The 15,824-nt window shown below is 32.5% G+C and overlaps 3 protein-coding genes across 4 annotated transcripts; 2 read left to right on the plus strand and 1 right to left on the minus strand.

Moving 5' to 3' along the window:
- The first annotated feature begins 2,422 nt into the window (after positions 1 to 2,422).
- On the plus strand, positions 2,423 to 5,137 carry LOC130984509 (uncharacterized). The gene is made up of 8 exons (XM_057907591.1): positions 2,423 to 2,673; positions 2,762 to 3,008; positions 3,086 to 3,150; positions 3,229 to 3,329; positions 3,440 to 3,500; positions 3,565 to 3,709; positions 4,102 to 4,207; positions 4,701 to 5,137. Exons 1-8 carry the CDS (start codon positions 2,492 to 2,494, stop codon positions 4,976 to 4,978), a joined length of 1,185 nt encoding a protein of 394 aa, XP_057763574.1. The 5' UTR covers positions 2,423 to 2,491; the 3' UTR covers positions 4,979 to 5,137.
- Positions 5,138 to 5,694: 557 nt separating this feature from the next.
- On the plus strand, positions 5,695 to 10,051 carry LOC130967455 (uncharacterized). Of its 2 annotated transcripts, none has more exons than XM_057892325.1 (2): positions 5,695 to 7,290; positions 8,177 to 10,051. In XM_057892325.1, the coding sequence occupies exons 1-2, from the start codon at positions 5,872 to 5,874 to the stop codon at positions 8,204 to 8,206; spliced, it is 1,449 nt and encodes a 482-aa protein (XP_057748308.1). In that variant the 5' UTR covers positions 5,695 to 5,871; the 3' UTR covers positions 8,207 to 10,051. The 2 variants fall into 2 exon arrangements, with proteins under 2 accessions (XP_057748308.1, XP_057748298.1); XM_057892315.1 differs by having other exon boundaries at positions 5,696 to 7,544.
- On the minus strand, positions 9,168 to 10,530 carry LOC130967477 (probable xyloglucan endotransglucosylase/hydrolase protein 23). Its single transcript, XM_057892346.1, has 3 exons — positions 10,145 to 10,530; positions 9,858 to 10,051; positions 9,168 to 9,774 (listed from the first exon to the last, which is right to left on the minus strand). The coding sequence occupies exons 1-3, from the start codon at positions 10,409 to 10,411 to the stop codon at positions 9,387 to 9,389; spliced, it is 849 nt and encodes a 282-aa protein (XP_057748329.1). The 5' UTR covers positions 10,412 to 10,530; the 3' UTR covers positions 9,168 to 9,386.
- Positions 10,531 to 15,824: the final 5,294 nt, after the last annotated feature.

Here is a 15,824-nt window from a genome sequence, read left to right on the forward strand (position 1 = left end):
AATGATCAAGTTTTCAAGAAATCTAAACTTACTTTTTATCTTTCAACGTGTTTGTCAAATACACTTAGATAGCTCTACACAAATATGGCTAAGGGTATGGTCCCATAACGTTTGGACCATTAAATGGTCCTATAACAAAACATATTTTTTAAGGTTTTATAATAATTTTTAAATAGTCATTTTCTAATTTTAATTACAAATTAACCCCATATATTTTATTTAATTATAAAAACTATTTTTTATTTTATAAATTATTATTTTATTATTCATCTATTATGCTTATTAACAATCAAAATAAAAAATAATATTCCATTGATCGTAATAAACTTTTTGGCCATTCCAATCGATTAAAAGTTTATATATGATCCGTGACGTTCGTCCAATGTTTTTTTGAAAATCAATCGATTGGATTTCAGGTCATAACTCAATCGATTGGACGACAGGTTATCACAAAACAATCGATTAAAAATTGCAAAACAGCATGGTTTTTGCAAAAATCAATCGATTGGTCATATTACCCAATCGATTAAACGATGACTAAAATGTGAGTTTTTTAAAATTCAATCGATTGCTTAAATCGATTGCTTATACTACGCAATCTATTGAATGCTTCGAAACAATCTGAAGTCTCATAATTCAATCGATTGGTTGTGTTACCCAATTGATTGAAGTCATCAAAACAATATGGATTTGCCCTTGAAATCTTTTATAATTTTTCTCTATTTCTATGCACCATAGAAATATTTTAATTTAAAAAACTCATATTTTAATGATAAAGTAATGTTATTTTCATTTATTATTTCAACAACAATGCCATACAAATTTTATTTCTTGTGAATTATATTTTATTTTATATAATTAATTTATGTAAAAAAAATTTATATCTTTTTATTTGTTTGCATTTTATTATGTTCTTTTCATTTGTTCAAGATTTGACCTCTCTATTGAATCTCGACTAGAAAAAAAACACCATGCAATACATATCAAAGCATTTTAATAATCTGTTCATATATTGTTAAGACATATACGAAGTATATATATTACAAATTTTTAATCAATTCTTTCTAGATTAACAATGAAAGCCTCCTTTCCAATCCTCCATTAGAGGAATAGGACTTTTAGACTTATCATATTCATATTTTATCGTTTTCTCAAGATGCACACGATCCGTTATTTCCTCATTGTAAAACTCTAATAACGTTACTTTCATGTTGTGCTCTGCATTCTAAGTCTCCAATATATCGAACATCTGTTTCACAGCTCCGGAGATGACACCAGCATCACTCGGCAATTTGCCATTCTGCACAATGAAGAGCACAGAAGGATAATTGGATTTCAATATAAAATATTTGAGCAGACATAAAAAGTAGTTAAAACAGGGAATATTGAATATCTCGTGCACCACCGATATCCCTGCACCACCGGTATTTCCAGCTGGGGTGTTTGATATGAATTTCTCAAAAAGAAGGAACATTTCAAGCAACGAATTTCCGATCAAAAATAAGAATATTCATTACCAACCAATACATGATTTTAAAAAAGGATAAGTCAAGAGACATTATAACTACCCAGGCATCAAGTCATAAGCATGCACCACTCTCTCATGATATATAAAGAGATTGATAGACGATTCTAAGGGTGTGATTGAATAATTGGTGATAGATTATTCACTAATTTATAATGTTAATATTAAAGAAAAGATAAGATTAGAGTATCTAAATCAAAATAAAGTCTTAAAAATTGAAGATAGAATTTTAAAGTTAAGATAGATGAATAATAAGATAATAATTTATAAAAAGGATAAGAAAATTGAAAATGGCGTAGTACATAATTCAATCGATTGAATTGTGAGACCTGCTTTGGAGTATTCAATTGATTGGGTAGTATAAGAAATCGATTGAATTTTAAAAAACCAACATTTTAGTCATCGTTCAATCGATTGGGTAATATGACCAATCGAGTGATTTTTGCGAAACCTAAAATTCAATCGATTGTTTTAATTATCTAATCGATTGATTTTCAAATAAATACGATTTCACAACCCTCACGAATCAAATATAAACTTTTTATCGATTGGAATGACAAAAAAGTTTATTACGATTAATGAAAATTTAATTTGTTATTGTTTTTTATTTTGATTATTAATAAACATAATAGATGAATAATAAAATAATAATTTATAAAATAAAAAATAATTTTATAATTAAATAAAAAAGTTCTGAGACCATCAAATCTAGTGCCCACAAATATCAACCAATTTGAATTAATAGAATAATTAACTCACTAACGACTAAAATAGTAATAATTAATTTTCTTTTGAAACAAAATACACGGATTCTAGTTGACTTTATTGAACATTTGTACACACACGTAGACTAGCAGGCCAAGATACCAGTTATTTAATTGTTAGAGACCAAAAAAAAAAAAAAACCGCGATTAGGAGTTTCCGTTAATTTATGATGTACCGATAAGATAATGGTATTCCTTGAAGATGAGGAACAGCATCAATGGCACTAAACCGTTACCACTTCCCTCATTTTCGACCCGCCTCTTCCCGACAATGGCCACTCCTTACCTCCATTCACCACCGACCGCAAACCCTATCCTCCACCACTGCTCTGCCACGTCAACCCTTCGAAACACGGCCATTCCAACTTCCACTACTCACCACAGGTTTGATCTTTCTTTTTTTTCGAGATCCGCACCAAATTAAACATTTCTGAAAATCTTGTGAAGCTAACTACTTCTACCTTTCGTTTAGGGTACAAGTGTGGTGGCTAACATGTTTTGGTGATATTTGGTGGAGATGGTTTTCTAGACTTGTCTCCTTTTACTTGCTCTCTCTCAATCTCGTTGCTGCACCTTCTGCCTATCCAGCTTCCTCTACTTCTTATGCCTGCGAGCACATTGATGCTTATTATTACCCTGTCATGCATTTAAGAGGTGAACTACTCAAGAAGAAATTGAACAGCATCGTTGCCCCTCACCATTCCTTGTCCTATCAAGAGGTCCTTCCGCCTCTTAATTGTGTACGACACTTCATTCAAAATCTGTAGATCTGAAATTATTACAATCTAATTTACAGGTGTGGGATGCCCTCAAGATTCTTGATGCTGCTGATATTGATAATCCAGAAGCTTCTTCGGGGATGTATGGACTTTGTAATTTCATTTAGTAATGTCTTTTGTTTATGATATGTAACTGATTTTTCATGTATGCTCTGTGCAGAGTGGAAATATACTCATTGAGAGTTGTCTCAAAACGATTGTCAGGAAAACCGCAGGGATGGAATAGTGAGTCAACTAAACAATTTGTTGGACTTTCCATGTAGGATGTTAGTTTCTCACCAATCTTATTTACCTATGCATTTTTATCAATTCATCCAGGGGAAATAAGTATTAGGTGTGCATGACTAGCTCAAAACAAATTTTGAGTCCAGCAAACAAAGAAGCTGCATGGACACTGAAAACAGACAAGCAGAGGTGGGCACCGCTGCAAGGGTAATCTTTTCTGTATTTTTTGAGCAAATTGTAGCTAATTCTGATCCTGTAATGAATTGAAAAGAGATCTTCTTGCAGTCAATTCATCAAGGGGAAATAAGTATTATGGTGAATGCATGACTAGCTCAAACAAATGTTTGAGTCCAGCAAACAAAGAAGCTGCATTGGACACTGAAACAGACAAGCAGAGGTGGGCACCGCCTGCAAGGGTAATCTTTTCTGTATTTTTTGAGCAAATTGTAGCTAATTTCTGATCCTGTAATGAATTGAAAAGAGATCTGGCTTGGCAGTACAGTCATATCCCGTATGTCACTGTAGTCTTGTCACTTCAGAATTATAGCACCTGAGCTTAGCCATTTTAGTTGGACACATTGGATTTCTATTAAAATCGTTCTAATTGATGTTCATGAGTAACTCGAATGGTACCTGGAGAGCTAATATCAGATGTTAAAGGATGATCATATAGGTATATGGTGGGAATTAAGTACTTATATCAGTCTGTTTTCCAGTTAGCTGTGAGCCTGTGATGTCAGTTCATATGGACATATTTATTCAAATTTTGTTTTGGATATACATCTGAAGTTAGACTAATTAACCTCAGGTTAGAGGGGATATCGCAAGGGCTTTAATGTACATGGCAGTCGCTTATGGGTTTCAGCAACCGGGGGGAAATCCAGGTCTTCGCCTCTCAGATACTCCAAATGTTGGTAGGTTGGGCTATTGTTTTCAACTTTTCATTCAGCTGCAATGCTTAGATTGCTGACCAAAGTTTCCCAGGGGGAATGTATATGCTTTGCACGTTTCTCAAAATTTCAGTGTGGTTTATCTTGCTTCTTGTGTGTTTGGTTTTGTCAACCCAGGGTATTCATTTCATTAGATAGTGATTTTATCATCTTTTGTTTATCCGTGAGTGTAATAATAAACTTGGCATCTGATATGACAAGCAATACAATTCGATTTTCATTTCTCGAATTGTTTTTAGTTCTTTTATAATAAGTTAAAATAAAAATAGTAACTTCTGAAAGAAAATATCTTCTCAATCTGTTTAACTATATCTTGTGCTGTCATTTTGTCAAATTGATGCTTAAGTATTTCAGGAAAGAAAATTGATGCTCTCTAGCTTTCATTACTTATTTGGGCAAGGTAAATTTATGCTATACCTTAAAGTCGAAAGGGAAGTAACAATTGTGTTTGGTGCAGAGAACAGGGAAATGGGGTTGCTTTCCACATTATTGAAGTGGAACGAAGTGGATCCCCCTTCGAGGGAAGAGAAGTTGAGAAATGAAAGAATATGCAAAATGTATCAGCATAATCGGAATCCCTTTGTAGATCATCCTGAGTATGCTAATCTTATATGGAAATGGAAGCCAGTTGTTTCAAGACCTATTCCATTCAGTGATAATGATAATAATGCTATCTCATCAAAGACGAGTTACCTAGTGTCTCCATCAAACAAACTTGTGCCTCACGCATCATAGTGCTTCCTCCTTTTCATTCTCATTTTTTGTTTCGTAAAAATAAAATGTGTATAGATATTTCCTAAAGGAATGTATATTATTCGCCTTTTTTGGAGGAAAACTGTCTTTCTCATGTGATTTATTGACTTTTTTTTTAATTAAACATACATTTATATTATCTCGGCCAGCGCATATATCAGCTTGTTTACAATACGGGAAATTTTATGAATTTCTTAAGTAGTACACCTTGAACACTATGTTATATAATATTACTACCTAACTAAATTAAATTGGATACTAATTTTAATATTCAGAGAACGCATAAAGATATCTTACAACATCCAAATAATAGATTACAAGAAAAATTAAAAAATCAGTAAAATTTATTATTTTTATCATTATTTTTAATCATTAATCTAAATTATTTTAGTTTAATAATTTAATAATATATTTTAAATTTATATTTTTAAATATTATTAATTAATTATTATTAAAAATAATAAATTTGATTAGCACTCTAAATATAATTTGTTGTATTTATATAAAAATATATTATTTTTATTATTTTTTAAAAAAAATAAATTTAATTTTAATACACTGATAGTATAAATTATTTTACGTAGTTATATAATTATATTCGTTTTTTGAATTATCATTCTCGCAGTCAAATATAAAAAGTTATTTTTATTGGTGTAGCTATCTTATAACTCATCAAAATTAAATTCAGAAAGTAAAACATAAAAAAGAAAAGAAAGAGAGTATTTTCTCTCCCTGCGTTAGGGTTTTTCGAAAGCTAAGTTTAAATCCCTAAAAACCCCCCAAAATCCCTCTTGGCCTCTGTAATCTGGGCTCGTCAATCTCGTCTCTCCACTAGGTTAGGGTTTTCTGCATCTCCAAGTGTTCCCCCGATCCCAATGGAGAACGATTCCGAGCAACAAATGGGTCGTTCACTGGTAAAGCAGCTAGCGTGCTGCAACAAAACCACCCGGGACAGGGCTCTCCGCGTTCTCCTCAAAACATGGCTCCCTTCCCTCTCCGACCACCTCTCCGACGACGACGCCAAGAAGCTTTGGAAGGGTCTCTTCTACTGCTTCTGGCACTCCGACAAGCCCCTCCCTCAGGCCGAACTCGCCAACCGCCTCTCCTCTCTCCTCCTCTCTCTCTCCTCCATCCCCTTCTCTCTCCAGTACCTCTCCACCTTCTTCCTCACCATGCGCCGCGAGTGGCCTTCCATTGACGCCCTCCGCCTCGACAAGTTCTACCTTCTCATCCGCAGGTTTATTTCTACTCTCTTCTCTCTCTTGAAAAAGAATTCCTGGGATTTGGAACTTGTTCGCCGGTACGTCGACGTTTTGGACAAGGGCACTTTCTCCGCCGAGGATAAGTTTCAGGGTAGTAATGGCGTTAATTACCATTTTGCCACTGTTTTTCTGGAGGAGCTTAGGCCGTTTCTGCCTGTTAGAGTTGAGGTTCTCGATATTCTGTTTGCACCGTTTTATTCTGTTATGGGGAGGGTCCCTGATAGGGTTTTGTTAGGGAAGATTAAGTCTGGCTTGTTTGATGTGTTGCTGAAGAATGGGAGGAGATTGTTGGAGGCAAGGAAGGCTGGCGAGGAGGTTGCTTCGGGGGACGATGTTGCGGTTCTTGGGACTGTGGGTTTGGTTATGGGGTTTTCTGGTAAGCTTTATGGTATTGGTTCAGATCCTGGGTGTTGTCAAGGGAATAGGAAGGTATTGTTTGGGCTTCATGAACAGTTTTTGAAGCTTGAGAAGGATGCTGCCGCCTCTGGATTTGAGTTCTCAATTCCGGATTCTGTTGATCAGGATGATGATGAGGAAGTCCCAATTTCGGTTCCCGTTTGTAATGGCATGGAGGTGGATGCTCAGGAGGCCAAGGCGGAGGGTGAGGACCTTGCTAATGGTAAGGTGTTGAAGAAGTGTAAGAAGGATAATAAGGTTGGTGGTGTTAAGAAAGCAAAGAAGAAGAAGAAGGGTGGCAAAGCAGAGGATGACAGTGAAAATGTAGCTGATGAGAATGGTGGGGATTTGAATGGCAAACAGGTTGATGATGAGGGCACTCTACTGTTGAATGAGGCTGTGATGTCAAACCTCCAGAAGCAGTTTGAGAAGGTTGCTGCTGAAGAAGGTTTAGATGATGATGGAGTTGCAAGTGCCTGTGATAGTCCTCATTCTACATCTGCTGGAGCTATGTCTAAGAAGAGGAAGAGAACAAAAAATTTGAAAGGAAAGAAGTCCCAGGATTCTGAAATTGATGGTGGAGATGCTGATGATGACGCTGCTGTGGCAATGAATGGGGAGAAGAGCGCCAAGAAGGTAAGATTTTCCATGAAAAGTAACTTGGTGTGGAAGCCACACACTCCTTTACCTCCTCAGAGCTTGAGGTTGCCTCCTTCTGCTGCTCCCAGAGGAAGTGCACTCAAAAAGGGTGTGCCCCCAGGTCCTATCAGGGAGATGCTTTCTCCTACCAAGAAGCCAAAAGCGAAGAAGGCGAGGAGGGTCATTAAGGGTGTTGTCGGATCTGTCAAAAGACTGAAGAAATTAAGAACTCGTTCTGCATGATTTGCTTCGTATGGTTATACGACTTTGTTTTGACATGATTGTCTTCCTTTTTTTTTTGTCATTATTATGAAATTCTTGGGAGTTTATTGTGATAATTGATTTCTGCACCAAGTGAAAGCAAATTGACTTGGAGTTGAGGCCATGCCTTCAAGATTGCGATGTTGTTTAATATGTAGTTCATCTACTTCTCACTATCATTGCTTGATATGCTATGTTTGTTGTTCTAGTGAAATGATTTCAAGTGCTTGGCATTGATTCTTTTCCTTATGTTTTGTGGCTGAAAGACATCACTTGGTCATACTAGAGGAGGATAAAAGCTTTATTGGTTTATTAATTTTCAAAATTTTTATGTTGTTTTCTTGTTCATCCTCTCAATTATCAGAGAGAATTGAAATTATTGCGAATTCGGCATCAAAGCCAGAATAATTTTGTGAGAGCCATTTTGAAAGATGTGGATAGTAATTAGAGTATTTGTATTATTTGTAAATTGCATGGGGGGCTTTGTGAAAGAGTCAATCAGCTGCGTCCCTACTTGCCACTGTGTTATGTTTAAGGCTGATGAGAAATTGAGAATGATGGTTCTCTGATTTAAATTGTGTTGGTGTTATTTGAATGATACCCTGCTTCTGATGATTAACAGGGAGGTCGAAAGGGTCTGCGGAAAAGGTGAGTGCTGATTCCTCGGTCGTAATGAAATCAACCGGTTTACCTATGGCATGGTGTGTTAAGGTAAAGCGCATTTGGATTTGCAGTGCTCTGGTTCTTCCACTGGGTGAAATTATAAGATAATATGTGATAACTTTCTTATGTTGAGGCAGTTGATTTTATAGGTGTTTTGAGTTTCTGTCTCTGTAAATAAAAGTAGCCCTCTCTTGTCGAAACATAAACATAAAAATTCAATTTTGGTGCTATAGATATTGTAGGAAGAGCTTACAATTATCATTTTCTTCTTTTATGTCGTGTTCATGGCCCATAGATTTATAGTTACATTATTTTAAGGTTTTTCTTACATTTCTTTCCTCTCAATCTTGAGCTCAATCACAGAATTGCAGAACTAGTGATAATCTCAAAAGTGTCTAACCATTGAAGAATTTGTTTTAAACAAAGCGCAGTGTGTAATATCAACTTCTAGTAGTACATAAATTCGTTCTTTTCTGGTCAAAGCATAACTTTTTGGTTCCCAGTTCCTCATCATGTGTTTTCGCTTTCTTCTCGAGTTCATTCAATGGAATGAATCCACGGTCACGTTCGAATGATGAACCGGATAATAATAGCTTATGGTGATGGCTATTTTGCATTTAATTTGTGATTGTGATTGTGATTGCTACGAGCTAAGGCATCAAAGAATCTCATTTGCATTGTGTTGAGGTTGTGTCACTGTGTTTAGCAACAGAAGAGGTTTAGAACATTAAACTTGGTCGTCTTATTACTTAGATCTGTATTTGTACTGAAACATTCAAATATATGTAGGTAAACTCAACAATCGGCCAAGTTTATATGCCAACATTAATTTGGAGGAATTATCTTTAGTCTTGACCAAGCAAGAACGTAGATAAAACATCATCTACCTCATGGTTCTACTTCTAATATGTGTTTATTTGACCCTTGACTTGTAGAAGAAAGAACAGCCGTTAATTCGTAAACATAGTCCACATTTCTTTTATAATGTTGTTTAACAATCTAAACAAGTTTATTATTCATAACCAAAAATTACAACGAATCTGAATTGCAGAGAGTAGAATGCCTAATAAATAAAGTATATGTAAAATATAAACGGAAGATCCTAGGTTTTTTTTTGGTTTATTCAATTTATACAAGACAGGGCAAAGAAATGATAAGAAACGTGTTGATCATGCAAGGGTGCATTCAGGAGGAAGGCCTTGTGGGAAACGTTTGGTATCGGTGCAGTAATTGTAGATCATGTAGTTCTTCTGAACCCACTGGATTCTTGCTTGCCCAGTTGAGTCAAGTGACTGAGTGAACCATGATTGGCCTTGTTTTGAAGAACAAGAGGAGCCTGAAGAAGAGGTCCAAACACAAGCTTGTGCATTGAAGCCTTTGTATGAGGCTGTGAATGGGGCTTGGGTCCAATCAGTCTTCACAAGCCCACCCCTTGTGGCCCAATCTTCTGCGTCCCATAGACTTGAGTATATCCTCATTGCTTGATTCTTCGGAAATGGAACTCCTTTTGATTCCAAATTCTTGAATTCCCTTATTGGTGTGCCGTCCACAGAGAATCTGATGATAATAATATATAGTTATAGTTAATAATAATCAATATTAGTAGAGAGAAGATAGATGGTAATATGGTATATGCATACATGATGCTTTGAGGATTCCAAAGAAGAGAATAAGTATGGAAGTCCTTGGTGGGGTCGAACCATAGATGGAACTGTTGTTCTCTGTTGCCTTTCCCTTGCGTGAATACATTCGTGTGCAGAGTGTATGGTTCACCACTCAAGTTCCCCAGAAATTCAAAGTCTATCTCATCGTGAGTGTCACCAAGTGAACTTAGCTGCAACCAATCAGATGCATGCATATATGGTTAACTTATGAATTAAGATACACACATAAATGCAGGCTAATTAAGGATATATTATATACTTACATAATAGGCTGTGACTGTGCCTGCTGAATTACCAGGAACAAGTTTAAGCTGCATGTCGATCTTTCCAAACAGGTACTCGTTCCGGGAACGGAAGCCGGAGCCGGAGGCCTTGTCAAGGGACAGCGTCAGAAGCTGTCCGTTGTTGAGGACTTTGGCACGGTCATTACCCCATGTAATTTCAAAGTCTTGGTTGAAGTTACCTGCGGATGCAGCAACCGCAAACCCTACAAGGAGAACACTATTAATAATAAGTACCTCAATCCCCATATTAATTATGGTTCCTTTAATTTGATTTGGTTGGCAAATAGGAGGCAAATATGTATATAGAGAGAGAAGGAAGCAAAAGAAGCCAAGAGAAGTATATGAGTGATGATGTGCATGCAAAGTTATATATATATATATAGGGAATAGAAGGAGTGTATATTAAGAGATTGAGAAGGCAATTATGAAAGTGAGGGGTCATTGGGTTTTGGAAGGTGGTGGTGGAAGTGGTTGAGAAGAAACTACAAGCGTGTAAGAACAATGCAAATAGAAGAAAGAATTGAGTTGACTTGGCTTTCATGGAATGGCTGCCTCAGCCCTCAGAGGTAGGGACCATGCCAGCTATATAACCAGGACTCATCTATATCCAAGTGCTATATATGTATGTATTTAACTAGATTCAATTTTAATAGCTCTTTTTGTATGATGAGTTCTTAGGACACACATTGATTTTTCTACCCACTTGAAAAATTATCGGATGGCAGCTGTCTAGGTTGTACTAGTCTTCTTTCAGCTGATTGTATCATAAATAGACAAATACATTATATGTGATGCTTGTACTATTCAATAATAAATATGTAACAAACATACATGCATACAATCAGTTTTATATATTATGTATGTGAAATTAAAATTGTGAATATATAGTAGTTAGGTCAATGAATTAATAACCTTCATGAGCTCTTAGCTTAGAAATTGAAATAATTCGTACTATAGAGTAGTTTCAAACGTGGTGACGTACATAAAAACAATGGTCTTAGTGTTCAATGGATACAGATGTGTTTATTATTTACGAGTTTATAAAAGGAATCACCGGTTTATTTGGACTTGGGGCTATATATATAATAAAGTTAGAGAATAATAGAGAAAATTAGAAGCTTCTAGTTTCAAGCTTTGTGCTAAGATTGGGTCTTACGCTGGTCAAATGTTGCTTTCGTGCAAAGCTGGTTACTAGTAATATACTTAGATGCATTTCTCACCATTTATGACAAGTAGAATATCGCATACGCTTCTTCTTCTTCTTCTTCTTGGCTGGTGTAGTCACTTCTGACTTTTGATCCAACCTTCTCTCTTTTCTCATTTCATTTATTGTCTCAATTTTAATTCATTAGGACGTTGTTTCAAATTTTTCCCATCTGTGCATGTATTGTATATAGTATACTATTGGAATCATTTAAATAAAGATATTTAAAATATATTTTTTAAAAATATTTTTTAACAATTAAAATTTAACATATGTAATCAATTAAATCATGTTATTTCTATCATAATTAGATTGGAGAAATTTATCCAGTCAAAAAATTAATGAACCAAATCTTAAACCAATTTAAATTGATACTTTTTTTTTTCCATAGAAAATGACTACAATATTCATATTATAAAAAATGACTAAAATACTTTTATATTTTGAGAACCCTAAATCTTAACTCTATAATAACAAAAAAAAGAAGAGAAGGGTTAGGATTTGGGATTCTCAAAATTAATATAAACAATAAGAATATTTTAGTTATTTTTTATAATAAAGATATTATAGTTATTTTCTATAAAAAATATTAATTTAGACTAATTTAAGATTTGGTTCACTAATTTTTTGACCAAATCAATTTATCTGATCTAATTTTAACAAAAATAATACAAATTAATCAATGATATATATTGAATTTTAATTACTAAAAAATATCTTTAAAAAAAGACGTATTAGGCTATACTATTTAGAATAATCATCAGAATACAAGGGATAATAAACATCTTCTCGAAAAATTAGTTGGGTTCACCAAGGATCGAACTTTTGACCTTTCGGATCTAGCGCTTTAATACCATGTCATGATACTACTCATCCCAAAAGCTTCAACTGATGAGAAAATGTAACATTAATAATTATATCTCTAATACTCCATAAACCTCCATTGTACACATTGTATAAAAATTTCATTGGCTCCTCATACTTTCCCTTTTAGTATACATGCTTTAATGCATAACATATAAACTATATTATAGTCTTTATGATACTAATTTTTAATTCAGAATACTAATACCCAACACGTTATTCAGCAAGAACTAATCATGCAAAATTACTTTGAAGCTCACTAGTTATAATATATTAGTTTTTTTACTTTAGACCTACTTTTCAGTTTTCACATACAAAAATATATAAAGTCACCATTTTAATGGCCTATCTTTTCCCCCACCAATATAACTGATATTAAAGAATAATATTTAAATCAATTGAATTCAACCAACCTATGAGTTAGTTCAAGTAATACATGTTGGCTTTCGTTCGTTTATGTAAATTTTAAGGTTAAGGTCTTATATTTCGAAAATTTTCCATTGAAAGACTTACTCGCATTATAATATGAAATTTTCAAACTTATGACAAGAATAGAGAAGATAGAATATTATTGCTTTATTATGTGATTTGTGTCGAAGACATAATTTTCTTGATCAGCATCAAAATAATGACACAAAAAAAAGGGTGGGTCATCATTTCATAGCATCGAATATGTACACGAAAAAATGGGCAAAAAAAGAAAGCATCTATGTTGGGGTGGTGAGGACCACACGGAAGAAGTGGTTGCAATGTGAGTTGAACCAATTAGATTCTCACCAAAGATAGTTTCATTCATGTCCCTAAGTAATTGCAATCTTGCTGTAATTGACTTGTAATTAATTTCTTTCCAAATCTTAATCTCATCCTCATGCCTGCCTTACTTGATAATTAACAAATCATAATATATAGCGGTCTTAAAAGAAATGAAATACTATATAGTATTATTATTGCCCTTTTTTATCACTGAAAATAGTTGTTCACCACTTATAATTACTATATCATATCTCTGCTAAGTGCTACAACTATGCTTCTAACAATAATTAAATAATTATTTAGTTCACTAACCAATGAATTAACAATTGAGGAGGAAGCTTCGTGATTAAAACTACATTTAAACATGTTTAAATAACAACTTTGTACATATCAAAAAGTAGCAAAAGGACATCATAGATTTTAACATTCACATTATTTGTTGCTTGCTATTAGGAATATGTATGGTTGTCTTCCATTAACAATACCAATACCTAGATTTTGGCTCCTTCGGAAAGGAGATTAATTCCTTTTTGAGTATATATATAGATACAAAGATTTCATTATCTAATTTATATTTTAAGTATGAATACAAACGTCTTATACCGTGTTGATATATATTACGGCAAAGAGTAACCCCACTACTAATAATTAACCAATAAACACAAAAGTAGGCGCTTGCTTACTCTTGGCTAGTTTTTGTTCTACAAGTATTATCCTCTAACTGTTAAAATTTGTATTTTTTTATATCTCTTTAAATTTAATCTATAAATATTACACCTCTAGCTGTTAAAAAATTATCATTCTTTTCAAAGATATGTCATAGTAGTTTTACATGCATATACTTTAAGTATGTTTGGTGGACACCAAATTCAGTCATTAAAATTAATTATTAATATAAAATATATATTAAAAATAAATTAAATAATATAAATATATTTATATACAAATACATAATAACTAATTTGATCATTAATTTTTATTATGTAAATAGTATTTTTTATATACACAAAATAGATATTGGATAAAGTATGAGCAAATTGGCTTGTGTGAATGTGATATGAAGAATGTAAGTTAGCAATGAGTACAACGATATCATTTAGAGAAAAAAAAATTACTGATTGTTATTATATTATGTTTCGTTTTGGGTGTATGATTTTATTATGGTTAGACTAAATTTTTGTATCTTTTGTCTGGAACCACTTTTTGAGGTTTTGTTATCCTTAATAGCAATGACAAAAGAAATACATAGTTGTTATAGGTTGATTTTATTTCTTCCTTTTAGGTCGAGCTTGTATCGAACAATCTAAAAAAAGATATCAAATAAAGTAAAGGATGACTTAATGGGTTAGTTCAAAGTTTTAAGGAAATGGTTGTACCAAATTAAAATGATTAAGTGGGAGCAGCATTAAACTTTAATAAAATTAAACTAGAATTAATGAGTTGAACGAGTTTTGGAAAAGATCAAGTTCACATATATGATTTGTAGGCTATAATCAAAGTGGATTCAGTAATGTCTATGGGTATATATAGTGGGGAATGGATCTCTCAACTTTTTTTTTTAATTGAAGGAGTAAAGTGTAATTTTTTATTTTTTAATATTTTTTAATATTTTTTTAATCCCACTTATTATAAAATTAATAATAAAAAATCACTCTTTATCCTATTAAATAAAAAAATTGAGAAGATTTAATTTTGTTATAGTATATATATATATATATATATATATATATATATATATATATATATATATATATATATATTGATATTGTTTAATATAAAAAAAATTGAGAAGATTTAATATATATTGATATTGTTTAAGATATAACACGATTTTACTACTATTTTAAACATATGACAATACATTTTAATTTGATCACATATTTTTCTTTCTTTTTCCAAAAATCATGATTTGACTTAGATACAAAAGTTTTGAAATAATATTTTTATAATTGATCAATTTTATTTATTAATGATTTTGTTTCATTATTATTTAAGATTAAACTTTTATTTTATTTATATATTAATTAGGACAATTTTTTAAAAATCCATGAGATATAGATTTATTTCCAGCAGGTTTTGATTTTGTTGAACATAACTTATTATAAAATTAAAAATAATTTTAAAAATTCTTGCCATCAGAGCTATATAATATATATTAATTAAAATCATGATTTTATTTTTACACGTTATTTTAGATAATTTAATAATTTCTTCTTTTAACTCTTCAAACTTTCTAGGTTATTTCACAATATTACTTTTTATAATTTTAGTATATTTTCCCAATCTTGTTAAAGTTTCATAATTACTGTAAACACTATAATATCAAGCATCTTATTATAATTAAGGCACCTTTAATCAACTATTAGTAGCTTGGATATTTTTATGTTTTTGTTATCTAGTTGCAAAGTTGAAACGGATATGCATGCTTGTTCCTAAAGGTGGTTTGGTGAAGGGTCAATTCTACACTTGAGTTCATGTCTATCTTTGACAACAGTTGCATAGACCAGCTGCTTAATTGCCTCACTTAACATAAGCTTAAATATATATGTGACCCAATTATTGTTGAGTCAAAGCAATCTTAATTGGTTACTCTCACGAATAAGGCATGCTGCAATACAATTCTGTCTTCAATGATTGTGTAAATTAAATATTGAGTATATTTTTAAATATGTCCTAAAATATTTTGCGTCGAAATTTTTATTTTTTTTTTAAATTTATTACATTAAAGGTTTGAATTTTATAAAAATAAGATATATAAATTTTATTTTAGTTAGACTTATTATTTTTATTTAGACAAATAAATATTTAAAGATATGACAAAAAAATCTATATATCTTA

Source organism: Arachis stenosperma, chromosome 1 (assembly GCF_014773155.1).
Source record: "Arachis stenosperma cultivar V10309 chromosome 1, arast.V10309.gnm1.PFL2, whole genome shotgun sequence".
Taxonomy (NCBI): domain Eukaryota; kingdom Viridiplantae; phylum Streptophyta; class Magnoliopsida; order Fabales; family Fabaceae; genus Arachis; species Arachis stenosperma.

What these genes read in the sequence shown, in the direction of transcription:
- LOC130967477 (XM_057892346.1), bottom strand. Translation starts at nt 10,411, where the DNA reads ATGGGGATTGAGGTACTTATTATTAATAGTGTTCTCCTTGTAGGGTTT. An exon ending in GCACAGTCACAGCCTATTAT is followed by an intron (nt 10,052 to 10,144) that starts GTAAGTATATAA and finishes GATTGGTTGCAG; the next exon opens with CTAAGTTCACTTGGTGACAC. An exon ending in TGGAATCCTCAAAGCATCAT is followed by an intron (nt 9,775 to 9,857) that starts GTATGCATATAC and finishes TATTATCATCAG; the next exon opens with ATTCTCTGTGGACGGCACAC.
- LOC130984509 (XM_057907591.1), top strand. Translation starts at nt 2,492, where the DNA reads ATGAGGAACAGCATCAATGGCACTAAACCGTTACCACTTCCCTCATTT. An exon ending in ATTTGTTGGACTTTCCATGT is followed by an intron (nt 3,330 to 3,439) that starts AGGATGTTAGTT and finishes TTTTGAGTCCAG; the next exon opens with CAAACAAAGAAGCTGCATGG. An exon ending in AGGTGGGCACCGCTGCAAGG is followed by an intron (nt 3,501 to 3,564) that starts GTAATCTTTTCT and finishes TGAATTGAAAAG; the next exon opens with AGATCTTCTTGCAGTCAATT.
- LOC130967455 (XM_057892315.1), top strand. Translation starts at nt 5,872, where the DNA reads ATGGAGAACGATTCCGAGCAACAAATGGGTCGTTCACTGGTAAAGCAG.